This window comes from Paramacrobiotus metropolitanus, unplaced genomic scaffold (assembly GCF_019649055.1).
Source record: "Paramacrobiotus metropolitanus isolate TYO unplaced genomic scaffold, Prichtersi_v1.0 Parri_scaffold0000040, whole genome shotgun sequence".
NCBI lineage: Eukaryota > Metazoa > Tardigrada > Eutardigrada > Parachela > Macrobiotidae > Paramacrobiotus > Paramacrobiotus metropolitanus.
In genome coordinates, this window is record NW_026570260.1 from 853,864 (window position 1) to 881,858 (window position 27,995).

General features: G+C 46.5%; 7 protein-coding genes across 16 annotated transcripts; 4 read left to right on the forward strand and 3 right to left on the reverse strand.

Annotated features, from left to right (window-relative positions):
* The first annotated feature begins 18 nt into the window (after positions 1 to 18).
* Positions 19 to 2,445, forward strand: LOC129590428 (uncharacterized). Of its 3 annotated transcripts, XM_055485646.1 has the most exons (4): positions 19 to 401; positions 483 to 562; positions 969 to 1,248; positions 1,363 to 2,445. In XM_055485646.1, exons 3-4 carry the CDS (start codon positions 1,185 to 1,187, stop codon positions 2,196 to 2,198), a joined length of 900 nt encoding a protein of 299 aa, XP_055341621.1. In that variant the 5' UTR covers positions 19 to 401; positions 483 to 562; positions 969 to 1,184; the 3' UTR covers positions 2,199 to 2,445. The 3 variants fall into 3 exon arrangements, with proteins under 3 accessions (XP_055341621.1, XP_055341623.1, XP_055341622.1); XM_055485648.1 differs by lacking the exon at positions 969 to 1,248 and having other exon boundaries at positions 21 to 401; positions 1,363 to 2,444; XM_055485647.1 differs by lacking the exon at positions 19 to 401 and having other exon boundaries at positions 479 to 562.
* LOC129590430 (phospholipid scramblase 1-like) lies at positions 2,163 to 4,105 on the reverse strand. 2 transcript variants are annotated; one of them, XM_055485651.1, is made up of 6 exons: positions 3,919 to 4,105; positions 3,419 to 3,613; positions 3,132 to 3,349; positions 2,885 to 3,052; positions 2,651 to 2,809; positions 2,163 to 2,590 (listed from the first exon to the last, which is right to left on the reverse strand). In XM_055485651.1, the coding sequence occupies exons 2-6, from the start codon at positions 3,570 to 3,572 to the stop codon at positions 2,540 to 2,542; spliced, it is 750 nt and encodes a 249-aa protein (XP_055341626.1). In that variant the 5' UTR covers positions 3,573 to 3,613; positions 3,919 to 4,105; the 3' UTR covers positions 2,163 to 2,539. The 2 variants fall into 2 exon arrangements, with proteins under 2 accessions (XP_055341626.1, XP_055341625.1); XM_055485650.1 differs by having other exon boundaries at positions 2,166 to 2,590; positions 3,744 to 4,105.
* LOC129590427 (radial spoke head protein 9 homolog) lies at positions 3,795 to 6,280 on the forward strand. Its single transcript, XM_055485645.1, has 5 exons — positions 3,795 to 4,409; positions 4,593 to 4,749; positions 4,850 to 4,979; positions 5,042 to 5,206; positions 5,370 to 6,280. Exons 1-5 carry the CDS (start codon positions 4,210 to 4,212, stop codon positions 5,837 to 5,839), a joined length of 1,122 nt encoding a protein of 373 aa, XP_055341620.1. The 5' UTR covers positions 3,795 to 4,209; the 3' UTR covers positions 5,840 to 6,280.
* Positions 6,172 to 16,211, reverse strand: LOC129590418 (cAMP and cAMP-inhibited cGMP 3',5'-cyclic phosphodiesterase 10A-like). 5 transcript variants are annotated; one of them, XM_055485633.1, is made up of 6 exons: positions 16,134 to 16,211; positions 15,880 to 16,045; positions 9,431 to 9,915; positions 8,608 to 9,280; positions 7,432 to 8,497; positions 6,172 to 7,364 (listed from the first exon to the last, which is right to left on the reverse strand). In XM_055485633.1, the coding sequence occupies exons 3-6, from the start codon at positions 9,894 to 9,896 to the stop codon at positions 6,414 to 6,416; spliced, it is 3,156 nt and encodes a 1,051-aa protein (XP_055341608.1). In that variant the 5' UTR covers positions 9,897 to 9,915; positions 15,880 to 16,045; positions 16,134 to 16,211; the 3' UTR covers positions 6,172 to 6,413. The 5 variants fall into 5 exon arrangements, with proteins under 5 accessions (XP_055341608.1, XP_055341607.1, XP_055341606.1 ...); XM_055485632.1 differs by lacking the exon at positions 16,134 to 16,211 and adding an exon at positions 10,010 to 10,064 and having other exon boundaries at positions 15,895 to 16,045; XM_055485631.1 differs by lacking the exons at positions 15,880 to 16,045; positions 16,134 to 16,211 and adding exons at positions 10,010 to 10,064; positions 10,143 to 10,224.
* LOC129590429 (uncharacterized) lies at positions 14,301 to 17,896 on the forward strand. Its single transcript, XM_055485649.1, has 4 exons — positions 14,301 to 14,718; positions 14,970 to 15,260; positions 16,607 to 16,963; positions 17,193 to 17,896. Exons 1-4 carry the CDS (start codon positions 14,601 to 14,603, stop codon positions 17,267 to 17,269), a joined length of 843 nt encoding a protein of 280 aa, XP_055341624.1. The 5' UTR covers positions 14,301 to 14,600; the 3' UTR covers positions 17,270 to 17,896.
* LOC129590420 (uncharacterized) lies at positions 17,290 to 23,316 on the reverse strand. The gene is made up of 13 exons (XM_055485634.1): positions 22,631 to 23,316; positions 20,755 to 22,048; positions 20,616 to 20,690; positions 20,481 to 20,545; positions 20,273 to 20,400; positions 20,087 to 20,212; positions 19,914 to 20,021; positions 19,515 to 19,844; positions 19,174 to 19,418; positions 18,878 to 19,110; positions 18,756 to 18,818; positions 17,978 to 18,667; positions 17,290 to 17,920 (listed from the first exon to the last, which is right to left on the reverse strand). Exons 2-12 carry the CDS (start codon positions 21,710 to 21,712, stop codon positions 18,359 to 18,361), a joined length of 2,640 nt encoding a protein of 879 aa, XP_055341609.1. The 5' UTR covers positions 21,713 to 22,048; positions 22,631 to 23,316; the 3' UTR covers positions 17,290 to 17,920; positions 17,978 to 18,358.
* LOC129590416 (outer dynein arm-docking complex subunit 2-like) lies at positions 22,855 to 27,990 on the forward strand. Of its 3 annotated transcripts, XM_055485625.1 has the most exons (6): positions 22,855 to 23,336; positions 23,753 to 24,043; positions 24,316 to 25,956; positions 26,024 to 26,545; positions 26,621 to 26,939; positions 26,996 to 27,990. In XM_055485625.1, exons 1-6 carry the CDS (start codon positions 23,312 to 23,314, stop codon positions 27,909 to 27,911), a joined length of 3,714 nt encoding a protein of 1,237 aa, XP_055341600.1. In that variant the 5' UTR covers positions 22,855 to 23,311; the 3' UTR covers positions 27,912 to 27,990. The 3 variants fall into 3 exon arrangements, with proteins under 3 accessions (XP_055341600.1, XP_055341599.1, XP_055341601.1); XM_055485624.1 differs by lacking the exon at positions 22,855 to 23,336 and having other exon boundaries at positions 23,487 to 24,043; positions 26,996 to 27,989; XM_055485626.1 differs by lacking the exon at positions 22,855 to 23,336 and having other exon boundaries at positions 23,905 to 24,043; positions 24,305 to 25,956; positions 26,996 to 27,989.
* Positions 27,991 to 27,995: the final 5 nt, after the last annotated feature.

Consider the following 27,995-nt stretch of genomic DNA (forward strand, 5'->3'; position numbering starts at 1 on the left):
TACCCACAGTACTGTATTATCAGTATACAAAAAGTAGTACTTACGAATACAGTTAGGTTCTCTGCTTTGAGCAGAAGTAGCAAAACCACATTCCGTCCCCATAAGACATCGTTTACTTAACGAAAATTCTTTAAAGACGGCCAATTGCTCTGCGGCTTTCAGCAAGTATTTTACAGCGTTTCCCATCGATTACTGGATGAAGACTTTTGTTAATTGACGCAAACCGTTCCCACGAAGTGCTGCAATGAGTTCGATACGGGAGCGCCGCCCCACTCCGGCCGTGCCGCTGCGTTCGGCCATGGCCAAGCACCAGTGCTCGAAGACGCCAGGCTGTGTCAGGCAGAAGACGAGCAAAACCGTGCGGATAACAACACCGGATTACGGATGCGGTCTATGTCAAGGTAGCAACATGGTCTTCCACATGGCGGCTTTGACAAGCACGCAGTCATTTAATTCGAATTTTTGCACTGTTCTTTTTGTAGTTTGCAGAAAAATCCCCTTGATTAACCTAATTTTCCGATGATTTTCAACGCTCCCCAATATACTGCTTCGATGTTTCACAGTATGTACACGAGATTTGCTTTAATAATAATCTTCTTACGAATTATTATCCAAAAAAACCGTAAAATCAAGGTAATCGTTTTGAACAGTTAAGATCACCTTTTCTATTACTTATGCTACGTACACGTCAATAAAAAAGTAAACAGAGTTATCAACAAAGGCAAGCATGAGCGCATCCGTTCCGCATAATTCCCCGTGACCTCTGGAATCGCACTAGCGTTTCGGCACTCGAATGTCTGGTTATCTGGGTCCTTTACGCGCGGCTCTACCTGTAGCTCCGGCCAGCCGTCGAAATCAGCTAGCTGCGCTTTATTACAGCAGTCTGTCTTACACCGACAAATAACCGTTTGCTTGCGCATCCGGTAGCGGTCACTGCGTATATCATTCAACAGAGATGCACTCAACAGGGTCTTGTCATCGATGATCGTCACACATCCGGTCGCCGTATCCGGCCAAGATACGCTGCCGCCCTCCACACAACCGCGAGTCAGGGCATAGGATGACAACTGCTCGCTCTCCACCGGCGTCGTGCTCACCTGAGTGTAGCAGGAAGTGGAGCTGTTGGAACACACACGCGAAGTCTCGGGGATGACGTTGCAGGGAACCCGTTTCTCATCGAGGTTATGGAAGCCTTTGCAATGGAAACATTGGAGAGACCCAGAACTGTGTATAATAAAGAGAATGCTGGTGATACTGTAAAGCATTCTCAGTAACCAGGGGAACAGGCTTGTCGATTTAGGAAAGAGACAGTTTCTGTACTCGTAAAAACTCCCATAAAATTTAATATGACTCTATTCTTAGCCACGGCACTCCCGATCGGGACGCTGATCTTGCTGATCTGTTTTTATATCCACGCAAAGTATAGCCGCAACCAAAAAGCCGCCACCACCAGTAGCGTCGTTGACTTTTCCGCCAATCTCGCCCAGCTCGCTGGTGAGAATGGGGCTACCACGGTACAACAGCCGGATTTCCAGGCCATGCACCTGGAGGTCCAGAAACTCTTAGCCGAGGCACTAGAGAACCGCCGCTCTGCTCACCACCTCGAGGTCGACCTGGCCACCAAGAACGACCTCCACGACCAACTAGAGGTTCATTTGAAGCGCATCCAGTCGGACATCCAGACGGAGCGGGCCTTCGTTCGGGCTGCCGGGAAGCGCCTGACGGCACTGCTCGAGTTAGACAAGAAACTAGAGGATGAAGAGGAGGAACAACCTACAATACAAGAGGGCCCCGACATGGGCGAACTGGGGATGGAGCTGCTGCTTAAAGTCGCCGAAGAGACCAGCGTAAATCTGGCCAAGGTGCTGCGTAACATCGACAAGATTAACGCCAGTATGATGAAATTGAACAGTAAGCAGTCGGAATATCTGGAGCATGTGGCGGCACTGCAAAAACTGAAGGACCAACGTCACCGTTTGACCATGGAAATGGCACTGCTGGAGCGCATCGCCATCATGCACCAGTCTGGGGTCAATATGGCAAGTAGACCCAGCGAGTCAGCTTTTAAGCGCGTGGGAAAATTCTTTGCCCGCCCAAGTGGGCAGTTCTCGGAAACGAGACTGTCCGATGAAACCAGAAGGGTGCTAAAGAGCATCACTGCGCCGGTGCCTGGAGTCAGTTTAACCGCTCACAGTTAAATCATTGTTATTTTGTAACCACTGTTAATTTTGTGCGGCGTTGCTAACTGCACATAAGAAACAGGAATTTGTGATACGTACGAATATGTAGCGAACTATCAATGAATCTCGGTATCCAGATGAGAAATCACAAAGCCATAATTTCTTAGACGGATTTGTTAAACAGGATAATTTTGTGAACTGTAACAAACGTGACTAAAAGAGCAGCTGGTATAAAGAAAGTTACATAAAAATATAACTGTGCTATAAAAGGCCAAACGGTCCGCCGGGAGCGCGAAGTTTGCATGTTCCCTGATTAGTCAGGATCGAAGAGGTTCACCAACAAGTGTTAACAGTAGTAATTATTGATTAAGCCTGTCGTGCCCGCCGCTGTCCTCAAAGTACAGATAATCCTGAAAGACGTATAAATTAACGCTGAGCATTTCACAACTGTACTGAAAGATGATACCCACAATCATAAAACAGGCGGCCAGAAGCGTAGCTTTTCCTTTGATATCCACATTACTGGGAAACTCAATGGCGAAATTGTCGGCATCGGTAAAGAACTCTTGAATGCCCGACCACTTTTTTGCGATGCGACCCACCTGATTCTCGCCTTCCGGATCCAGAATCTGAGTAAAAATGACCGGCGTAAGCTGTTAACATATATGTAAGATTGAGAAAGCGGTGTCTGGCGATGTGCCTACCTTGAATTCAACGTCCCGACAGCAACAACTGGACGTACAACAAGGTCCCTTGATTCGGAACATCACATCTTTATCCTCGTCCAGAATGCGGAATTTAGGCAGACAGCAAGAGCAGTCCTGCTCCACGAAGCCGATAGGTGTGCCGGGCGGGGCTTGGATCTCCATAGTCTACAGAGAAAGCACGCCTCTGCAAACATCAATCTGTTGGCGTCGTGTCCAGTTCGAAGTGACATGCCGGGTTGCGCACCTGGAGGCAGCAGAAACAGCAGCAGCTGTCACATTTGTAGGGCCGGATTATATTGATCACATGGCGTTGAATGTTGTCATAGATGCCCATCTCAAAGGGACGCAAAGTGCCCAGAAACCAACGTGCACAAAAATGACTGTTTTCCGCGGCGAAGTACATGTAGGCGCCTTTCTCGTCTTTCAAAATGTAGCGATTGGCTTCCTCGAAGCCCGTAAACACTGAAAAGCAGTCGTTCTTCAATGAAATCGGTCAGAAAAAATGGAATTTGCTGTGGTTGCTTATGGCACCTTCCAACCATTCGTGTTGTTGCTCGACCTTAACGAACTCCTTCCCGTGTAGCATTTCCAGTCCGGGCGGGACGCCAGGGATGGGCGTGGGCATGGGAGCCCAAATGACCAACGGCTGCATGCTCATGCTCATGCCCATGGGCATACTAGGCATGCTTCCCGGCTGTTGGAAAACCACTTGTGGGGCAGACGCTCCTGTAATCAAAGACCATGGATTAGACCACCATGACATGTGCTCCAAATCCGCCAAGTAAAGTGATCTCAAGGTACAGACAACAAACTGATTTATGTTATTTGACTAATGGTACGCAGTAAAGCTCCATACCAGAAGCAGACATTCCTACGAAGTGGCTCAAAAATAGAGAAGCAAGAAGAAATGATCCACAAAATCGCCCTAGTTCTCAGAGCGATAAGGCTGCTTTAACAAAATTATTAATCGTAGAACGTAAACAATGGCGGGTTCCTTTTGTATCACTGACTGAGTGACTGTAATTGTATACTTTGACTGAGTTGGCTGAAGTCAATTTGCGCTAATTCCTCAGGTAGTCCACAATTGTCAGCACTAGAAATAGTAAGTCTGAGTGGTTGTCAGCAGATCACCTCGAGAGTAGAGCGTCTTTTCGGTAAGTACTGAGTACTGGGCACTGTTCAGCACGTGCAGTTGAAACTTGCAACATTGTTGCTACGGCTAGCTCGCCAAAATTAATAACTGAACCCTGAACCTGCTCGGGCTACAATATTAAGAGAGGAAGTTTAACACATCCATTGAAACTGAAGTCGATCAGTATTACATGGATCCGCAATCTCCTTTGGCATCCAGCATTTCCGTGGAGGAGAATCTGTTTATCCGAACCGGATGTCGGCTTTTGGAGTCCGACACTAAGCAGGGACCGTTTGCCTTCTGGGGGAAGGTCTTCGGTACACAGAATGACTATTACGTGATACAAGCCAGCACACTGCATCCCTTTCGTGCACCCGTCACCTACTACAGGTGCGTGATGGTTCACATCATTCACAATATGCTTTCTTCAATCAGAAGGAAACTATTCCGAGATAAGTAAATTTGATGACGATTTTCGCTTAGTTAAAGTCTTATGGCTGTTTTCATCGCAAAGATGACATTTTGCCTGTTTATTCGACGCAGAGGATGAACGATTTCAATGTTTGATTGCAGTCGCGATGCTCGCATCTGGCAAATGTTACCGCTCGTTAGCGCCATTCTTAAGAAGAAATCTCCACGACTCAGCGGAATGTTTACGGGAGATCCTAGTTTTACGAGTCATTTTGTAGAGTATCGTTACACCAGCGAAGCCTACTATGAGCCTACAACGGTATGGCTCACTTAGCTTCTTTTGTTATTATCTGCTACCTACTGCTGACTATTGTCATATTATTCATTCTACCAAACGATGAGCATTCTGAGTGATATAGACTCCTGTCAAAGAAGAAGAACGTTTGGCATATCTTGTATACTCCGTGGATAACGAAGCCACGATCTTCCCCAAAGGAGCTGTGGGGCTGAATGAGAAAGGATTTCTGGTAAGAAATCCTACCTATTCAGGTCCGCCGCTGCAGATCCGTATTCGAGGTAAAACAATAAGCTGAAAGCTGTGTGCCATGTAGGGATGTCCTACGACCACTGCCGGGATTTTCACAGCTACGTAGTGTTCAAGCCCGCTTTTCAATCTGGCATTGAGAAATCGTCCGATGTCGGCATCGCCGATCCAGATTACCGGTTTTTGCGTCCGCTTTTGGCGATGGAGCCGGCGGATCCACAGACAACGTTTGGTGAGCGGAAACAAAGCACTGCACAACTACGGAAAACGTTGTTGCATAGGTTTTTATTTATTACATGTGCGACCTTTCTAAGTGTTTTTATGTCGGTTTTTCGTGATCTTTATTGACATTTAAATCAGCGGCCTCATAAACCGAGACTTTATTTCATTGGTAGGGTCATGGGTTTTCCGAGATGCCATGGAGATGAACTGTGTCCTCATGGAGAACGCTCTGTGGCCGGGTTTGTACTTCTGGCAGAACGTTGGCACTCCTAACTACGGACGTTGTTATATCGGCCGCGGCGACAAGGAAATCGACGCCCCTTTCATCCTGGGCAGCAGTCTGGACCAAGAGCTAGTGGTGGACATCGGCATTTACCCGGAATATGACTACAAGGCCATCCCCGAAACGGCGCTGAAAGAGGCCGACGAGGCATTCCTGGCCGATGAGGAACGCCGGAAGGAACTGCTGCCGCCGTTGCCGGTGAAAGAAGATGCCCCGGGAGAGGTAGAAGGGGAGTCGAAGGGCGAGGAGACATCCGGGGCCGGCGGTGACACGACAGAGCAGGAGATGACGGAGGGAGAACCCACTTCCGCAGAAGTCACGGATGTCTCCGAGGCGGAAGCTGAGGAGACTGAGGCATAGGCAAGAGCGAAAATAAGTCTGCTAGATGACTTGATTAATGGCTAGTGCCTAATGGAAGCCGGAAGGTACCATTCAATAGCAGAATACTGTTGTTTCGATCATGAGGACGTATGAATTAAGCGATACTGCAAAGGATTCAATGAGTTTTACCGTATGCACGTGAGGATATTTTAAGGGAAGGATTTGCTATACGATCCAATGTGGGTACCCTGTAATTACCATAATACTGTAACTGTTAAACAAGGGTCATCTCCCATAATAATAACTGTGTGGCGCCATAATACCTGTTAAACAAGTTTCATACTGTACGTGTCGTCGGTGTCGATGTTCAACAGCTTCGGTTTAACATTTCTTGCAGAAAACTGAATGTGGATGACAACCATCTTTCATACTGTATAGTGTTACTGTACATTAACAACGTAAACTACACTGAGGACAGAGGACAACCGGGTACAATACTTTTGAGTGTTGTTTAGGATATTGCTCAACTCTACAGAGCACTGAACAGAGTTTATAGCCAAAAACTTCCTATGGTAAACGAAACATCTTACTGTATTTCGAAGTATACGATCCGTTACATCGCATTCGCTTTTGCTCTGGTAGCCTTGTCATCCACTTTTCCCGCTTTTGGTTTGGGTGATTTTGCTAGCCCCCTTCCATGCTTGTCCCGAGTATCCACATCACTAGCTCCCGAGCGCGGGGTGCGAGGCCGCTTCGCTTTTCCTCCCATAACCACATCACTGGGATCCAGATGCTCAACCTCATTAGCGCGCTCATGGGTTCCCACAGCGAGCTTCTCCGTTTGGGCTTCCTCCGCCTTGATGACCTCCTGTTCCCAGTGCATCATGTTGACCACGCAGCTGTCCACCAGACACTGCGTACTGGGCAGTATGCGGCTAACTAGCGCATACAACGGCATGCACACGTACCGCAAAAATCCAACTTGCTCCCGGGCCAGGTTGCCTTCGTTATCCCGATCCAACATTGGGATGGGTGGCTCGCCGTAGCGTTTCTCAATGTCGCCTTGGGTGTAGAATTCATCGTACAGATCCCGAGTGCACTCGGCCTGGTACCCCCAGGGTTTGGTGGACGCCGTCAGGTCGCAGGCGTTCATCAGGATATTCATCAGCCGCCGTCGGTGGTCGCCGTTGTCTAGGCGAATCTCATCGTTGTCCAGCATGGCTTCGAAAGAGCGTTTCCCGGCAAAATACAGCGCTAGATCCGTGGCCAGGATGGCCTCTTTGATCATGACGGCAACGGCGGATTTGTCCGCTTCCGACCAGTTATGGAAGATGTCGCAGTTAATAATGGACAGGATACGGAATGTCTCGCGGATGTGGTGGTTCTCCATCTGTGAGGCCGGATACAGTTTCTCCAACGGAGAAATGAACTTCTTGGCAAAGGCGTTATTGAAGCCCAAATGATCGAGGTCGTGACAAAGGGTGGCGACCATTAAAGACTTCCGCTCGAGATCCGTGAAATGGTCACGGTTATCGCGCAGCATCACGAACATTGTGTGTGCTACCTAAAGAAACAGGCTTTTCCTGTGAAGAAAAAACTTAATATTACCAACGCTTCCTGTTACGGCTTACGCTGATCCCGTGATGCCATCCATGGTAGCGGACACTCCGATAGCCTTCGCGCACTGCCAACGTAAAAGCCGCCAACTTCCGCTGGTCAAAAGCGTCGTTTCCAAACAGATCCTCCACCATCATCATGAACAAATACGGCAGTTTCAAATTATCTTCCAAATATGCCTTACAGTAAAAATCATGCGTGTAGAACTCTGACGGCACTGAAAAGTTTCCCTGGCACATTCGCAGAAGATCCTCGACATCGTCGAGGCTTTCGATGCTCAGTCGGCAGAATAAGTCCCCCTCGGCCCTTAGCGGTCGCGATGTGGCCTGTACCCGGTAGCGGTACGATAATGTCCCGATAGCGGACACGAAAAAAGTCAGCAGCGCGCTGAGAATGTGTTCATCGGATGCAGAGAAACCGTTATTCCCGGGGTCGTTTATCAAAAGAATGAACTCACATAGTTTGTTTTCCAGGTCATCGGTGAATGGCATCGCCAGGAGACTGGTGATCGGTGGGCCCGGAAGGTATGCCTCTAAACCTTGTCCGGCGATCGACGCATCACTAGGATGCTTGACGTTCATCGGCTGTCGCAGCTGCACTAAGTCGAAGACAAAGGTCGCACAGACCGGAATTCTGATGGTCCGGGAGTAGTCAAAGTGGTAGCCGTAGTGAGACATCCTCCCGGTATCGTACGCGGATGCAACGGCATATTTCCGGTCAGTGTCTACCCGGAATAGGTGGACTCGCGCGGGATTCAATAGGCTTTTCACGAGAATCATAAAGCGGTAGATAATGTGATCGAGATTGTTGGGTTTAACGAAAAGTTCATGAAACCGTTTTCCGAGGACCCGGTAGACATTCAGCTCGCGACGATAGTCAGCGGCTTTATACAGCATGTAGGCAAAATGGTGGAGGTCCTCGGTGGCAGAGTGGAGGGCGGCTTCCGTAAATGGTGCCGGGAAGCGCAGAGTGCGTTTGAATTCGATAACGCCGCGACCGGCGCCGTTGGTGTCGTGAAACGGAATGGCCATAATATGTTTAACGTCGGATGTGGTATCGTCACCAGTCAAAATAGAGTATCTGTAAAGTAAAACCGCCAATTGTTGGTCTGTTAGAATGGGGAACTGGCGAGTCCACTCAATCGTAAAAATACTTGTTTTCCTGAACACGCTTTGCTTGACTCACCTCACCTCAGATCATGGTCAACATGATTTGATACGATGCAGCGATCACTCTGCAACGCAGCCATTGTGGGATGCCGCGCATCTTTATTCACTACCTTAACGGGCGACTCGTTGATGACCTTTGTTAGACACTTGCTCATCGGGTCCAGCACATACACTGCGGCTTCGTCCGCCCACATGAGCTCCCTGTAATTTTCTACATACTCATACAGCACCGCTAGATCTGAGTGATCCGGAAAGTACGCTGCTGGGGCTGCGGGATCACACACCTCTACGGTCTCTACATCCCGAGGAATCTTTCTAGTAGACGGTGGGGTAAAGACATGCTTCGTGCCGGGGTGGACGAGAATCGATTCTCTCGACGCCGGATCTTCTTTCAACACACAGGGCGTATGTTTGGCTTTGGGCTTGAGTTTGACCTTCTTTTTATTAAACAGATGGGTTGCTGTGCAGTCAGCTGTTAAATTCTCTAGTAAACGTTCATACAGGCGGATGTCGCCGACGCGAATGTATTCTTTGACAGCGGAGGTTTTTGACTTATGCCATTTACCGTACAGGTGGGGCGTAGCGGGTTGAGATTTCTTCTCGGTGGATTCGCTCGTCACGTTTTCGGGTAACTCTTCGCCTAGTAATTTATATCGGTACGGATCCGTTTGAAAGGTTTCCGAGGGGTACTTTTCTGGAAGCACAAAGCGGGATGCTAAGCAAAAGACGGGATCAAGATGTTCGAGTGGTTTACACTTTACAGTAGTGAAGTGTGATATCCGTTACTGAAACTGAAGAGACGGATTTGACTACAGCATATGTAAGGTCAATCTTCTCACTGTACTCATATTGGTGGCCGGTATCCCGATAAACCTCTGGTTCAGATCGTCAAAACTCCACCGTCCATGACTGGTAAAGGCCTGTTCCATCTTGACTCGTTCATTCTCGAAGCTGTGCAGCTCCTGGAAGAAGTATTCCAACTCGGTCTCAGTAAAGTGCTTAACAAAGACATCCATCAGAAACTGCTTGTTATGGCGTGCATAGTACTGCAGAGCAATCTTCAGGTCATCGCTGCACAGATCGGTGTGGACGCTCTCGTTGGTCTCTGTCTGCGGGGCGTCGTCGAAATTTACAGCGGTGCCCGCGTCAACCACATTGTCCGGACGGCGCTTGGCTGCGGCACGCTCCTGCTTGCGTTGGGCGCGGAGCTTGGCGGCCGCCGGGTCGGCTAGCGGTGTCACGGGATGTTTGGGGAGATTATTATTGGAAGGAGTATGGAAGGATGAAGCTGAAGGAACGGGAGATGCCATAGCGGAAATTAGCTAGCACCTGTGCACGAACATGATTAAAATAATTACAAAGTTGTCACAGCATCAGTAGTTTCGCTGATGTTGTATCAGTCACGGCATTCACATTCTGGCACCTCGAACTTCCGGAAGTGCCTCTCATCGTGGCGCAGTTGCACGTACACGTACAGTCTACAAATTAAATTATACGAGTAGAACAGAGCTCATGTTAAAACTGCTGTCAGACGAGGCTCATAATCTGTGTTATACCATCAGTAGTAGTTGGTTTGTAGAAGTGGTCCCATAAATGTATACAGCGAAGTTGTTGTTGTTGCTTAAATACACAGCGTATTCCTTACAACTTACAAGGACTATTGTTCCAACAAATGAGCATTAGAATCGTCAAGGTAACAAATTAGGTAGACATGTGGCAGTAAAATCACCGCCCATAATTTATTTTTAGTAGTGATTTAATTGTCACATAAATCTGGGATAGTACGAAGTGCTCGAAAGTGAACTTCAGACGTACAGAAAAATTTAAACTTTAGTTTATAGAAGTACTTCATGCAGCGAAATGAGCGAAGTTGTTACAAGAACCATTGCTCCAAGGAATGAAAATTCGTATGGTCAACATAACAAATTAAGCGCGTAGCATTAAGAATCAGTCGCGCATGTCCAGCAATATCGCTGAAATCTGTTAAAAAACTCCAGACGTTTAAAAGCAGCGGCAACACCCACTTTCTGCTAACGAATCAAATGGCCTTTAAGCCAGCATGCTCCAGGAATTCCAGTAAAACAAAAAAAACAATGGTAAAAAAGATCGGATGTTGTTTCCGGTGCATAACCGCACGAACACAAAGGCCAGTTCCATAATACATATAGAAATATTATTATGGAAATACTTTATATTACCTATGTGAATATATATAAGGGTGGCACTATAGCCACCACAAACACCCCTGTTTTTATAGGCGAACCCTCTTCCACGCCCCATTAATTATAGGCACCCTTGAAAGAATTAATTAACTTCTTTTAAGAAACCCTGTATTTTATAGGCACCCCTTTGGCAGTTAATTAAATGCGAAACTTAGCAGTGCGTTACTGTAATCTCAACGTACGTGTTTTGTGCACGTACGAAAGTTCTAAGGATTAGCCATAAGGTTGTGGGTCACAACCACCCGCTCATTGTGGAAAGATGGAAGAAGTTCCAGAAAAGCGGCGGCCAACTGTATAAGTTCGGCGGAGAAAAAAACAATGGTATCGAACTATCATGTAGTGCAGAATTGCAGACGTCGCTGCAGCCATTAACAACCATACAACGTCAAATGGGCATTGAGACGGGTAAATTTAAGCTGTTGTTGATATCGCAAACATTCGCATCAAAGCGGAAACAACCGACCGATGTTACAAGTGTAGTAGAAATGCTATCCTGCATGCTGGAAATCGTCGTACATATCTCCTATTCCCAAAGGTTCTAAAGATCAAACGAGCCCTCTCAATTACCGGCCAGTTTCTCTGTTGGACCCTGTTTCCAAAATCTTTGAGCGTTGTATTGACAAATACATTCGGGTTTATTTAAAAAACCATCAAAAATTAACCGATCACCAATTTGGGTACAGGGAGAAGCGATCATGCGAACTACAGATTTCTTGGTTTGTAAAGTCTACAACAGATTTCATTGAAAATGGCGTAGAAGTTCATGCTTTATTTCTGGACTGTTCAAAAGCATTTGACAAATGTGATCATCAGGTTATTGTGGAAGCTTTGATTAAACTGGGAATTAATAGTAAGGTTGGGCACTTGGTGTCTGATTACCTGAAAGGCAGGAAGCACTGTGTAATGGTTAATGGTTGTGTATCGGAAGTTATTAATGTTACTAGCGGTGTGCCGCAAGGATCAGTTGTTGGGCCGTGTTTCTTCCTTTGTGTACTAAATTTTTTACCGTCTGCGCTGCTCAACAACAGCGAGCTGCTTATTTTCGCCGATGATATACAGTAGCTCTTTACCGGCCAGTTTCAACAAAAAGCTGATGAAATTGCGTTACAGTCTGATCTCACTGCTGTAGAGAGTTGGGTTAAAAACCATAAACTTCTATATTTTAATGTTCTGAAATCGTACCATATTTCCTTTTTGAAAAAACGGGTGCCGATCGTTGACTCACAGTATTATCTTAATGGTAATGCGATCGAGAAAGCGACTGTGTTAGGTATTTAGGTATACTTTTTGACCGCAGTTTGAAATTCAAAGACAATACCGACATTTTGGTAACTAAACTGCGTAAAAAAATACGCTGGATTAATATTGCGTTCAGGAAAGCTGATTCTGCCGCTCGAATTCAGTTGTTCAAGTCTTTGGGGTTCACGGCGTTTGATCATTGCTGCCCTTTTATTGTGCCTGTTAATAAAACTTGCCGGGAAAAATTAGAACGTTGTTTATCTCGTTTCCTTGATTCACTTTATCTTGGTAGTTGGTAGTACCAGTCTTAAAGGGCGGTTGCTGAAGCTAAACTGGGACTGTTTTGAATTACGTAGGTTGAAACATAGCCTTGCCTTAATTTACAAACTTGTGTTCAACCGTATCCCACTTGGTGAACGGTTTTTCTTACTGTATGAGCAAACTGCTGTCGCCGTGTCCTCTGTTTCAGGTAATACATGGTCAGCGTTGCGGCTATGTGCACACCCGTTTCCCATTATATATGGCGGTACCAACAACTTTATGTGGGAAAACTCTACCGCCTTCCCCGGACTCCCTCTCAAGTCGCCTGGCGCTATTATGGAACGAAACTGCTCTGGACAAGGAAAGTTATACCTCGCTCAACGCGTTCACGACTGCGCTCGATACCGTCAACTGGAGCAAATTGACCCTTGTTTAACGTTTTTGTAACACCAAGTTACTCATGGAATGAACCGGCATGATTAGATAGTGTCAATAGGTTATTTAATGTGGTTGCGATTTAGTTGAAAAAGTACAGAAAGGCGATTACGTGCGCAAGTGTCATTGCTTTCCTTTTTCCCACGATTTCTTTTGAAAATCTTTCTGAATACTTAAAAACTTAACTACACCTGGGTTTTGGTTTTATGCATCGACCCCAGCGCGATTGTCTCTCTTCCATTTTGTTTTCCACCATAGCGTCAAGTTATCGCAACCAACATAAAAACGTTTACTTCCGCTTGTATGCATCCTAATGTTATTGCTGCTGACTGTTTTGGCTGATGTTGTTGATTGTGACTACACGCTTCAATGTTTTCTATTATTTTGTTGTTAGACTTCTGCTGTCTGTAGCCTAGAGGGAGCAACTGCTCCATGCAAAGGACAATAAACATTAACAATATGGGTGGTCAAAATCTTCTGTGTAATCGATGCATGTAGCGTAAAGGCCAGAACAAGTAAAAACAACCCGATGAATCAGCCAAAAATCTGTCAACAAATGATAAGACGAGTATGTTTGCGTGCCAGGAAAGAAACTGACCACCAAAGTGAAAACAAAAGTTACTTTTAATGCAAAATGCGGCGCCACATGAACTAGTCTGCATCATGTCCCGGCATAACGAAGACATCGCTGCGCCTGTCACGCTGCAGCTATTCTTTATTTGCGAGGCGTTCAAAAATTAATTGCACGTGTATAAATTACAGTAGTGGCAATAACTGTTGTGATTTCTGCAATGGCACCACCATCTAAAAGGCAGAAATTTCTTAATCTATGCGACAAAAAGATTATCAGTTTAAAGATCGAAGAGTTAATCAATGATGAAACGGAGCAAGCCTTGTTAGAAAGCGATTCCGAAAGCACCAGCGATAGCGATTTTGATGCGCTTGAATCAGAAGACGACGATGTTGAGTTCATGTTGAAATTTAAAGTGTGTCTCCAGAGCCGTCGTTATTTAAGCCGGCAACAAATGCAAAGTGAAAGTCAAACAGACTGAAATGCAAAATATGCTGGTAATTCCGTAATTAATCACGCAAGCGACATATCAGATCATTACATATGAAATTATACAAATCCATTGTATGCAGTGGTTGGCAAAATGTTGACAACAAAGAACTCTGCTGGCTGACATATACGTGTGTATGTCTGGGTAAGTAATGGTTGCGCTTCGATATCGAAGCGCAACGCTTACATGGAAGAGTAAGCTGATAACCCATCCCAGAATTCTTGTTTACGAATGAGCACGTTTGCTTGTTTACGCGCCGTTGACTCACGCTTTTTACCCAACTGCCGCGCAAACTGCCGCGTAAAGAATACACAGAGATTTTGACCACCCATAATGCTGGACCACTTACAGTATTTGGTTGTATAACGAAATTCGCGTCAAAGATCCAGACACTGTCGTTGATATTGTCATTTTGCCTACTGGAAAGGTCATAAATAACAGAAGTTTATGAATTTCGCTTGACATTGGTGAAATATAAAATTAATATAAATCACAGATTCTTAATAATGGGCAATGAACTGGGTGTCTGTAATAACCGAACAGGGTGTCCCTACTTCGCTAATGTAAAGAGGGTGCATGTAATTAACGGGGTGCGAAAAGGGGTGGCTATAATCAGGCCCGTTTGGAGACCCTGGTTAGATTTTTAAAACGCTGCTCCTCCTACAGTTTTGATCGCACATTTTTTTTGTGCAACATTAGACTCGCCGTGAATGAAGCATGTTACGATATGGGCAATTCTGTAATGACCAAGGGTAAACTGCTTCGCTGCGCCTAACTGTAAAAAAATTATGATGGGATGATGGCTGATATTGGCACCGTCGCAATTCTGACTCTGATCCTCGCCACTCACCGCTGCTGTGATGCCTGTTCCAAAACCACAACGCTTGCACCAACCACGAAACAGCTGCCACGCAGTAAGACTGCCACGCATTGGATATACATGGCTCGTACTTCGATGTACCTCAATTAAAGACGGATCACTTTGATCATACGGTCTGAAACGTGGATAACGGGCCCCATGTTGCACGTTACATAATGTGCTCCTGATCGCATTACATGGGTGATCTACTTTCAACCGTATACTCCCTCAAATATCCATCTTTGAGGCACATCGAGGTATAGCATCTGTAGAAGGCTTACAAAGGCAAGCCTCTTAATTTTACAGCAACACCCATACCAGAGAAATACCGTATGATAACCCAGCCGCCCAACATTCCCACAAAGTGTCTGCGCTGCTCGTCGCGCTATGACAGCCATGACTTGAATAAGGATCTCGATCCCAGTTGTCCAACGGGGCAGAGGTTCAGGGATTTACAGAAACAGCCCAACTGGCAAACGCAGCTGGAAAGCACCCTTAACCAACCAACGTCAAACGTTGACGTATGCTTTAAAGACGACACGATGTGCGTTATGGCGCTTATGGTACAGGATCGCCAGATTGGCGAAAACATGATAAGTAAGTGAAAGCATTCTAGTACTCTTGCCGCAGTTCTTCCTTTTTATCGCCCTACGCTTACTTATGTAATCGGATCACTCGAACTGTGGTCTGTGGTCACTGAACGTTCACCAGTATTTGATTTTTTTGCGAGATAACCATGTCACCAAATTTTTCGCCTGTCATTGGATACCTCACAGAGGTAGACTAAGGGTACTCAAACATCCTTTACGAACGGCTCTATAAGTTATAGATGCGATTTCTCTTTAACTCTCACTAGCCAATCATACTTCTCTAAATCGGTTAATGATTAGTTAGGTTTGAATGGGTGTTTACGCATCCCACTTCACAAGAGGACAGAAAGTCTAAAACCATTGGAAACAAATTTCAGTAGTCCGCAACAGATATCTGCATATTAGATGCAGGATCCGTTTCAGTTTGCACTAGCGATTTCCAACTCAGCGGGCCCTATACCGAAAAGTAACGATTTTGGTACTTTAAGTTAAAGGACTTTAAGTTAAAGAGAGGAAAATTATAGAGCCCTTCGTCCAATGGTCGTGCAGAGACGGAGCCAAAAGTTAAACGATCTGGCCCCTTTAAGTTATAGAGCCATTCGTAAAGGATGTTTGAGTACCCTTACTGTAATGGAGCTCACTCGGTGCAAGTGATGTGGTTAACGCCCAATTCTAACTGTGTCCAACGCGTGAGGGATGCTTCTTTTGGCAGAACATGAAACATGAATTTTCAGCAAGAACTGCTTTTCCTTAGCCACTTAACCATAGCCGTGCCTTTAATGTGTCATTGATCTGCATATCCGTTGAAGAAACCATGAATAAGTTATGAATGGGAATTATTATTATTATGTTAATAATGAATAATTATATATACTATTACCATTATTATATGTGGTGAAATGATCCTCCAGTTGGAGGATCGGTGGTTTCTTAGCTTTCTGATTATGTGGCGTTCATTTACCAAACCCAAGCATGGTTCATCCAAATATTTAAACTACATTATAATTCAAGTAAGAAACGTAATATTATTACAAACTTTGGTATATTTTATACGCAGTCCATTTACTACAGTCGATCGACAGGTGGACATAAATATATGCAAACCTTTATTTACTGACACAATCAGTAAAGAATAACCCAAGTACATAAGTAATTACGATAATAATTACGATAATTAATTAATAATTACGATAATAACTCAAAGCTAAGAAACCTAGGAAGAAACCTAAGAAACACAAGGACAATAAGAACGTAAAAAATTATAGAGGCACATAATTTTTTACAGAGGCACATAATGATCCCTGCACCATGAATTTGTGAAACATGAATATATCTGAATTCATGTTTTGGCAGAGGAGAAATCCATCCGCCGGAGTTGTAGTTACGTAATGACGGGCTACACGCACCGGTTGAGGGTGGATGTGTACAAGCAGTTGGCTGAGAAGAAGATCCAAATCGCCTGCGTGGATCCCCCAAACAAAGATCGACCGTACGATGTGGCCTGGTGCTTCTGTATGGCGCCCAATCTCTACTGCAATACATACACGTGGGCAGAGCTTAACGTGAGCAAATGGCCCGTGGTTAATCCACCGGTACGACCCTCTCCGGGCGACCGCACGCCAACGAATGACGACGAGGGTGACCATGAACCCATGAATGTACAGGAACTGCTGGAGATGGAGAACGAGACACTTCCGAGTATCGATCACGGTAAGCAATTGCTCTGTTGTAAGCGAGCTTACCTTCCATTGGGAACGTACTACGGTACTACCAGGCAACTAAAAGGTCAAGCGGACCAGCGGTCAAAGTAGGTCAAGCGGACCAGCGGTCAACCTACTTTGACTAAAATTAAACGTGTACTCGTACTTTTCCCCACAGAAATTGTTGATTATTTAATACGTTATGGGACCTTTAATAAATTTAGGGATTTTGATTTTAGGCGGTGTAGACAGAAAGGATTCCAGTGTTCACCCAAGCGTTTTCGTGATAGTTGTTATTTGGACGTATCAAAGTTGACCGCGGCGCTCAGCACTGTGCAACCGTTCTGATTTTTGTGTTTTTCAAGTTCTTATCAGCACACTGAAAAGTATCCATGTCAGTTATTTTTCTAGTAGATTGTTTTGATTGCTCGTTCATGTGGACGAGCACATTTTTTCCAATTAAAATGAAAGCACTGTATCTGTGAGTTTTGTTATAGTTTTTCTTATTGTGCTATATTGTGTCTTGGCTCTTGTTGTCTTATTTGACCGGGTGAATAAAGCCGTGATCAGCGTCTAGTGCAGTCGCTGGTTTAATTGCATTTCATGAAGGAGGGCTCCTCATTTGCTTCTAAGAGATTTTCGAGGGCACCCTCGGCTGTACCCGCCCCGGCTCGTCCTAGGACTCTTCTTCCCATTTTTCTCGTTCCCTCCATCGGGTTCCTCATTGTCACCGTCGTGCTCATCTTCGCGTCCGTGGACCTCACAGGTTTTTCTTTTAGCTCTGGGGAAGTCCGTGTTCATGAAATCGTGCTGCAGCTGTTCATAACATCCCCGCACACACTCCCTGGCGCGCTGGCAAGCTTCGGCTAGAGGCTCAATTCGAATGCCGACGAAATTCATGCGGACCCATTTCTCTAAGTGCCTGATCTCTTTGAGCAGTTCGTCTTTGGCTCGTCGTCCGGGTGGTCTGAAAAACTTATAGGTGGTTGAGGGACACGAGCGCTGATTAACGCCGGTAACCCACCCGCGGCATGCGTCGTTTTCGTCGTCGCTTCCATCGTGGTTATGTCCTTCGCTTCCGACTGGAGGTTGCTTACTCGTCGGCATGTTTTGAGAATTTTACGGGTGAAATAATGTATGGATATCTAACTTATCTATATAAACAAAAGCAGGAAATAGTGCAGGAATTTTAGGACATTTTTGACAATATTATGGATATTTCCCTTCCGAATTCTCAAGTTATGTGCGCTGTACAGTGATCTTTAGGTTGCGTTGGTAACAGTACAGTAACTTCACCCTAGAAATTCTTTCCAAGAAATTATCGCAGTATTGCAATCGGTATCATGTAAGTTGTTAAGCCGGGCACAAAAGTAAAAAGCGAAGGGTTAGATTACAGTTACAGTCGTTATGACCAGAAGTACAGGTTTCCCTGCTCGTCACCCGTTAGCAGACGCTCCGCCCAGATATCCCATCGAACCGTAGTAACCACCGCAGCGTGTGCTGGGTAGATGGTGCATCCTCCGCTGCCCAGATCCCAGAAGCTGACCGAGCCGCTGTCTAACCCAACGGCCGCCATGTGACACGACGACTCCACATCAAAACTGCAAACCGTATAGGGCGAATAGTTTTGCGCACAAATCTGGGCGTTGGCTTTGCGAATGTCCCATAACTGGATATCCGCAGCGCATTTTGCCGCAGTTGCCATAATGTTACCCTGCGATCATACGAGCTCGCTTAATTGCTATTTTGATTGCTACTTATGTAAAAAACTTCTAATTTTTAATACTAAGAGTTTTACATACGCTGGTGGCCACTTGGGTTTTTTGGAGCGGAGCTCCATTCTTCAGGAGAATTTGCATTGATTCCTGTGCACAGTCTCATAGATGCTGGTTTAGCTCAAGGAATGCGCGGCATTAGCACTTACCGTCCGCAAGTCCCATAAGCGTGCCGTGCCGTCTTCCCCGGCGCTCACCGCCGTATTAGCAAACAGCAGAATCTGGCAGCTCACTATGGCGCCAGCGTGACCGCTGCTCGTTCTTTGCCATTGTCGAAAATTGCTGCGACACCGGCTGCTCTTCATATCCCACAGGTTCAGCATTCCATTGGACATACCCGTTAGCAGGAAGTCCCCGCTGGAATGAATGGACAAGGCACTCACTGCCAACATCAAAAGCTTGACAGAAAACGACGTCAGCGCTGGCCCGATGTAAAGTAAACTACCTGGGCTTCTGTGATGAAATTCGGTTAGTAACTGGCCTTCAGTTTTCCAAATCTTTACCATATCGTTGCACCCGCCGGTTGCGAAATGCGTACCTTCAGGATAAAACTCACAACGACCGATCGCTCCAGCGTGTCCGCCGCCGTGGTGCACTGGTGCCGCGCTAGATGTGCCAGTGTTCCACAGGAACCACTTTCCATCCGCACCCGTACTGATTGCCAGCGAGGATAATGGATTCATTGCCACACTACGGACTGTGCGCATGTTAATGTGGCTTGCGGTTGGTGCGGAACGATCTTCTCCGCTTTCATCGGATTCTTAATCTGGGAAAAAAAGCACCTACTCGAGTACCGATCCACTGTGAGCCATGATCCGCTGCGCCACGGTCATTCCGTTCTGTCGCGTCATCTGCACCGGTTTACGTCGGGTAAGCAGTGCGTACGGGTTGGTGCCCCGGTAATCCGGGAACAAGGCGTCGCGGGCGTTTTTGACCTTTCGCTGCAACTGATTCTGCGTTGCTTGTTTCTCTTGAAAGAGCTTCATGGCATCCTTTTCAGCCTTGAGACGTGCATGTAGGTGTCCACACAGACGTCGCATACGCCGGTACTTGTTCTCTATGACAGCCTTTTTTTGCAGAGTTTCTTTATAATCTTCTGGAATTAATGCTTTTGCACTACAAAAGAATTGCCCACATATTTTAATTTTTCTCCAACGTTTTTGGAATGTTTTTAGTCGTCCGTACTCTTTGAGTTCTTTCTGGAGGTTTGCATTCTTGTCTAAGCATCGCCGAACGTTGATGGTCAAAAACTGAACATTGTCCTGACGGCGATTTGCTAGGCTGGATAATTTCCTTCAAAAACTTACTTTTACTGACTTTTCAAACTGCTAACATTTACAGGAAAGCAGTCGCAATACTTTGTATCGTCATTCAGCGCCGCGTATTCCCTTCGCAGTACCGAATAACTGCGTCGCAACTGACTGTTTTCGTCCATCACACTCGGCAAATTATAATCCGGATCATTGTTTCGGTGTTCCAGCCACCTGCGATATCCAATACGAGTATAAACGCAAACAACCCGATACTAGACGGCAAAATCCTACCACTCTTTTGTAAGAGCCTGCTCCGTCGTCTCCAAGCCATAATCTTTTAAGTACTGCCTGATGGTGTTATGAGTGTGGCCAAACTTTGGCGGTTGGTCATCCTGAACCGATACGAATTTGTCCACTAACTACACAACACGTTTGTCCATTAAACAAGCCCTTAGAGGGTGTTAAGATAATCAGGAATGTAAATACTTATTCACCTTACAGGCCGTTCCATTTCTTCCACGCAGTTCTTCAAAGAGGCGTACGTTTCACCGGCTTTATCATCTTCTGCACGAAAAAATCTTTGCAAAACTTGCTCATCATGCACATAAAATTTAATGAAAGGGCATTAACATACGGGTCCGGATGATTTCGTTGACATCAACCTTTTTAAACACTTTTGGCTCAACAGGGCTGTCCTCCATCTCGGCATCTATGTATGTCAAGTGATTAAGAATCGGGATGCTTTTCGTTAGGCAGTACTGATATTCGCTTACATACGAACTCCGTAGCTAGCACTTCTCCCACAGTTTGCGGTAGGTGCATGGACAGTTCCAGCACCTCTTTAGCATCCTTCGATCGTTCGTGCAAATCCATCGCACTTCCAGCTGCGGCCTCTCTCTGAACGCGAGCCCGGACATCGTCGGCTGTTATGGCCGGGTCGATGTCTTGAAAACGCGGCACACCATAGTCATACACTTTTAGGGCTACTGCAGGAATCCGAAGCGAGTACCCGGAAGGCAGTCCAACGCGAAAAGCAGCGTTATCGTTGATTAACAGGTTTTTGACCTTCTGCAGGCAACCAGATTCTTTCTGCAGCGGCCCGTTAGTGGGCACGCAGAGGTCAGTTTGCGGGAATGGGACAACAGCAAGTTGGGACATTGTACCGCCATACGACCTTTGAATTAACGTATCTCCCATTTCCGACGGAAATCTGGTTCGGTCTTTGACGGTAATATTCTTTGTTTGGAATAACCTTCGTGTTGGATGGCTAAAATTTGCGAGGTCCGATGGGAGGTCTGTGTTCTGCTCGGAGCGAACGACCGCGTACGCATGGCGGCTGGAATCGTGGATAGTTTCCTTGCCCTGTTGCGGGAACTCTAATTCCACCGCGGTTCTGTGGGAAAATTGGTTGGTTTTCTTTCGCTGCCTATGCTTTCTTGGAATATCATCCCGCACAATGGCCTGCAAATCGGTAACCAGCGGCCCGGCCGATTTTCCTTCAGAATACCAGATTTTTGGAATCGCATCTAGCTTAGCGTTAGTTTGTATCACATCAGCAAAATCACTGTTTTCATGTGCCTGCCATTCTGTCAGGGCAACATTGGGAACGCGAAGAAAGAAATCGGTCTTTCGAGCGCTGTATTGCGCCGGACCGATATCTTCCCATAATCGCTCGCCTTCCGACGCGGATCTTTCGGATTTCATCATTCTCCGTTGTTTTTGTTGTTGCATCAATGTACCGCGTAGTCATCGCAAGGACCATTGCTCCAGTACATGAAAATTCGTACTCATCGTCAAGGTGACAAATTAAGGAGGTAACAGCAAAATTAGGCATACATAATCAGCAATATATCAGTGAACTCTGGAAAAAAACTTAACCAAACAATATGACGAATCATAGGTTGTCGCATAAATGCCCTCCATGACCGTCTTTGAATCAGAATAAGCAAAGGCTTTTCGTACATCCGAATGGATGAGATACAGCAGAGCCTGAAACACTGCATACGGCTTACACAATTCCGCTTGCAAGACCGTTGTGCCTGTGGACGGTATTCTTGTCGGCTTGCACTGCCAATAAAAACAACAACTGCAGTTCCAACATTGTCACTATTTTATAATATTGACAATGTTGGAACTGCTGTTCTTGTTCTGTTGCTTTGACCAGTTCTTGTTCTGTTGCTTTGATCCAATGCACCACTGGTATAAATTAATATATATCCTGCCGAAAGGAGACGTTTACAAGTAGTATTAATTATGGTGATCCATGACGATTCTCGTAGTGCGGGAATAACGACCTTAAAACGCAAAGAGTGTCTTTCAAAGTATAAAGCGGGTTAGCGACACTGCAGCGACTTCAAGCAGATGTAAATTCATTGGTGTTAACTGGGCTTCGACATTCAGTGCAGCAGAAAGAGATGTACGTTTGGGTGCTGTTACAGCTTAGGACCAAAAAGACGCCTAATCCCACCCACAGCATTCCGAACGCATGCAGCGCAGTGCGCTCACTGCGCTGTACCGCTCAGCTAAAATATCCGGTTGTCGTACAAGTGCACTTGCCACATGCGTACGGTCTACGGATACGTATCTGGGTGTGGGGTAATGCGTCTTTTTTGTCCTAAGCTGTATGATCATTGCAGCTAGACGTTGTACTTTGTTGATCTTAGCAGAAGTTGACTTCCCAACAGCGCACAATGCGATAGCGCCATGCCGGCCATGGGTACTTAAGCACAGGTCCGATAGCTCCAGCGGTACATGGTGTGGTTTCCAAGTAAACTTTTCGCTTCGAAAACTTTTCAGATCGAAGACGATTCCCAGGTATTTTAGTTTCTCAACAGAAAGATAATGTGTTGACCGAATATTGTAGGAGATCGCGTCTGAACATTTCTTCGAAAGTAAAGTGCATGAGCTCGGTTTTATCAAAAGCACGCGGCATTTCAGCTGCAGTAGATGATTCAGTAAGTAAATCATTGATCCGCGAACAGTTATCCGTTTCCGGCGGCGAACGGACTAGTTGCATTAAATCGTCTTCGTACGCTTGTCTTATGAATCCAATATATTCATGAAACTTTTTCAAAAGATCAGCAGTGTAAATAAACAGTATCGGAGCAAGCGACGAGCCTTGGGGAACACCACTGGTCAAACAAAATCGATCGCCCTGGTCTACCTGACTAAACATCAGCTTTGATGGACCTTTGAAGCAAGAAGCCTTTTATCCACTTCACAATCCGGAAAGGGCATCCCATAGCTTGCAACAGTCTCAGCAATAGAAAAAGTCAAACGTTGTCAAATGGGCCCAGTAAATCTAGCGTGACCAAAGAGGTTTTTTTCCTTATGTATCCCTGCTTAATTAGCAATGGTAAGTCAACAGCACCTGGATAACGTATCCGTAGTTCCATGGGCCGGTATAAAGTTCCAGGAGGTGGTCTAATGATTCTCCGTGTGAAAATCTATACAGCTTTCCGCGGGTGTAAAGTTGTTGCCAAGGGCAACCAGCAGACAGAAAAACATCAACAACCAAAAATCCACCAGTTTCTGCAGTATGTATTATGGGCAACACTTACGCTCGACTATGGGCCGTTGTGCCAGAAGAGAAGCGTTACTTTGTTGACCCGCCCTTCATAAAAGAATTTTACGGCCTAGTCGCGGATTTTATTCTTGGTTTTGTCACCGAGTTCCCTGTTGAATCCCGCTTAAAGTTTCATGCCCCCATTCGATGGAATACGTTGGTCTACGAGGATGACCTTCTCAACTGCAAGTACCCCCTCGTTTCAGATTACACCCAGGAGCGGGGCTATCACCGTCTCGACGATCAATTCGTTATCATTAGCGATGAAGCAGACGGAGAACCCTATCTCGACCTGCAGGTCGACGACCAGGATCGCCGATTGCTGACGGTGTGGAATGTACACCAGTTGGCTGTCATTATCGGCATCACTGAAAAGACCTGGGATATGGAAATTGCCAGCGTTCTCTTTTTCCAGCCGGATCCTGTGGCCGTCATGTTCGGGGACAAGTACGACACACGAAACGTGGAACCTCACCAGATGCTGCCGGCCGTATCCCGTAAGTAAAAAAATTCCCTTCTAGATTTCAGTTAACAGAGTCTAATAGACTTTACTCTTTCGAAGCTTGAAGTAACGCGTCGCTACAACTTCAAGTTTTGCCCTGAACTCCTTTAAGCCATTGCAACACCGAAAAAGCGTATATTATACTGCAATCTACGCGCTTTCTACGAACATTTAGTTGGTAAAACGGCCGCAAGTAGTTTTACCAAGTTTTGTTTTATAAAACCAGTTCGCGAGCCCATTAGTAAACGGTTAACAGGTTGCTTGCAGACATTTTGGAGGAAATGGAGCTTAGCGCCCTGGAACAGCTGGCATACCAGAGATTGTACATGTTGCTTCAACAGTTCGATCTTTTATACCTGTACCGCCGGTTGTTCGTCAATGCCCAAGATAGCGCCTACCTCGACCCAAATCTGCCGTACCGCGAACTCAGTATGCTTGAAGAAATGGCTGCCTTTGAAGATGACGCACCCTTAAAAGGTATTGCGTTGCTCAACGATCCCAGGGAATGGGGCTGGGCGGCGCCGCTCCACCGCCAACTGTACGGCGACGTAGCGTATGTTATCGTTATCACGAACAATGATGCCAAGCACTGTTTAACCATTAATATCACCGGGATTTATGAGAATAATCTGATAAATGATGAGAACGGCTACGGCACGCCGAACGACAGTAACGTGAAAACAATGGTGCAGTGGCTGAGAGAGAACGACCAGTATTTCCGGGAGCATTTCGTACGGGCGGCGTACCGGTATGATACGCGTTTGGGGCTGGAACGGGACCGCGTTGCGAGAGGTCACATTGATGCTATCAACATCGTATTGCCACCACGAAAATTTGTCGCAATGGATCGCAATCGGCGGTTGTTTTTACTGGACCATCTGGAGAATAAACCGGCTATAAAGAGAAAATCAGGGTTTTGGCTGCGCTTGCGGGAGGTGCACAAGAACCTGTACTCCGCTAACCGTGTGCTGTATAGAATCATGAAGTCAAAATCCAAACTGTTCAAGGGTAACTCGCCACCTGATGAGCGAATGGAAGAAGAACGCCGCGTCGAGTATCTATCGCGCAGTGAGGTCAAATCCGACAGTATGGGTTTAGGTGAACGCTTCCATCCCGGAGCTTTGGAGGCACCCATCGAGCAGGACGAACATTTCCCGGAAGCGTACTCTTACGACCCTAAGACCAAACTGGACGACAACCAAGTACGAATCTCCAGCGGGGAAGCCAGCATCCTCCCTGATTTCTGGCCGCTTTTCCGTGCCCACCGAATGATCCGCTACGGGTGCGCTGACAGTATTTGCGCCGGCGCCATGATGGTCAGCAGAGCGACATTTCTGAAGGAATCCAATGCCGCCGCCTTTCACCAGTTCCCTATCGTAGAGGTTTTGCTTAACCTTTGCGAAGCCAGTCTTAAAGAGTACGGCAGGCAGAAGCTGGAAGCGCTGGAGCTACTTACACGCATGACCAACTGTAAGTTTACCCTGCGCCAGATTAATTTCTTCAGCGGAATCAAAGCCATCATCCAGGCGCTGCAATCCCGCTATTTAGAAGTTAAATGCGCTGCCGCGGTATGCCTGACAATGCTGATGGAAGCGGTTTGGGAAAATAAGCAGATCCTAGGGCGAGACGGCGGGATTCCGCTGCTGCTGAAGGTCATGCAGTGTCAGAAGACCAAACCAGAGGATTACTGGTATGCGGATTTCAGGCGAAAACATAAGCGGGTGTGGCCTGAGGAGATCTTGGCGGTAACGTCTGCGCAGGCGGCCAATGCGGTGTGGTTGGCACTCCGGGAGCGGAGAAATCGGTATGATTTCGTACAGCTCGGTGGAATTGTGGTCTGCCAGGAGCTGCTGCTAATTGCAAAGCACCGCGATTATGCCATTGTGCCGGTAACTGGGATCTTGGCGGGTAAATCGACCCGCAGCAATTTTTATGCTCATCTGGCATATTATCTGTTTTGCGGTTTTCTTCGTAGAACTGGCTCAAGAGCGCCAGAATCATCTGTCGATTGTAAACAGCGGTGCTCTCACCGCCATGTGTCGCGTTCTAAAAGGCGACACCAACGAGGACGTGTTCCAGAACGTGGCATCCGTCATCGCCCTGGTGTGTGAGATGGACGCAGCGCGCGAGTGCATCCGGGCGGCAGGCGGGTTGTCACATCTCCTGAAACCGCTACACGTCCCCTTCAGTAGCGGTTGTGTGCAGATAACCGCGGAGGCTTTGCATGCTGTTGCCGGCTCAGTGCTGAACTGCGAGGTGCTGAAGAACACAAAGGTCACTGACCTAGTGATTGGGAGGTTGTACGAAGGTTCTGGAGAGACAACCGTGTTTCATCTGCTTGGCTTCCTCAGTGAAATGGCGAGGGTGGAAGGGTGTCGTCACTATATACGCAGCAGTGGCGTATTACCCTTTGTCATCGATTACATGTTCCATGAAAATCAACACATTAGAATGATCGCGGCGCTGACAGCTGGGCGAATGGGCGCCGATGCCGATAGTGAGTTTGCCCCTGATTTTATAAAAATTTTTTGCTGGATATTGTTTAAATGTCACACATTAAATATTTCATTAGGTTATAACACACTGAATGACGCCAACGGAATTGTCCACATTTGGGACTTGATTAACATCGCCTACGCCCCCATCGTCTGCGTGCACGCTTGCATGGCTATCTATCCGCTCTTTGTAGCGCGCCCGCAGGACACAGCAAAGGTAATCAAGACCATCGTTAACCCATTCGGTCAAATGTTTGCCCTCTTTGACGTTCGCGATTACCGTGTCCTGGATTCGGTGCTCAACCTCACCTGCTTGTTAGCGCACGACGATGACCTTTTAGCTATGATGTCAGATCTGGGATTCTGCACAATCATCGCAAAACAAATTGATACAACGTAAGAAATCCGCATAGATATGACGTGACAGATTGTTATTGCCGCTTTGGTCTTAGGAATGTACGACTTTTGCGGCTTGTAACGGAAGCCATCGCCGTCGGCAGCGAGTACGCCATTAACCGCATCAACTTCAGCACCACTAGCATTTTGCCAAAAATCGCTAAACTCTTGTGGCATCCTGATGAAGAGATCCAGACTAACGCCTTATTGGCTCTTCACGAACTTACCAAATACCCACAAAACATCATCCAAATTCACGCAGACCGCGTCGTCCGCCGTCTTCTCAGCTACGTTATGGAGGACGGAGAACAGCGCGCTCGACACGCGGCCGGATGTCTTCGGCACTTGCGCTACCTGGCCATGGCTAACATGGGGGACACCTACAACTTCGAGGACACCTTCTTCCCGCTGCGCAGCGAGGAAGACAAAGCTATTCACCGCACTAAGCGCGAATTATTGACTAAGAAGCTTGTCCCGGAAGCCAAAGCCGAAGCCGATAAAATGATCCAACGGGTGCATAACGAGAAACGCATGAAGATGCAGTACCTGCCGATTACGCCGGTCTCGCCGGCGCCCGAGTTTACCGAGTCGGACTGGGCCAAATTGCCATCTGTGCTGCGGAAATTGGCTCACGATCCTGAACTAGACGCGGATGTGCCGATTCCCGATGAACTGTTTGTCGATGCCCGGGCGTTGGTCTCGGCAAAGCGGGATAAGCGCCGTGATTCGACTCACGTGCGAAATGACCGCCGGGATGACGAGTGGCGCACACCAACCGAGGGGCAAGAGGTGGAGAGTATTGTCGCCGAGAAAGAATGGTGGATGAACGAATTTGATGAAGAGAACCATCGACTGTTCAACCGATTAACGATTAAAAATAACATTCTTGATAATAATGTTGATCGAAGCGTTGTACGAGCGCGCCCTTTTGAAGAGCCGCAGCCGTCTAACAACTTTCATGGCAATGAATAAAAATTTGTGGCTTTCTTTTCCCAAAAGCTTTATTGCAAGCGCTTTGGTTCATGCACGTTACTGTGCTTTATATAATCTTCGCGT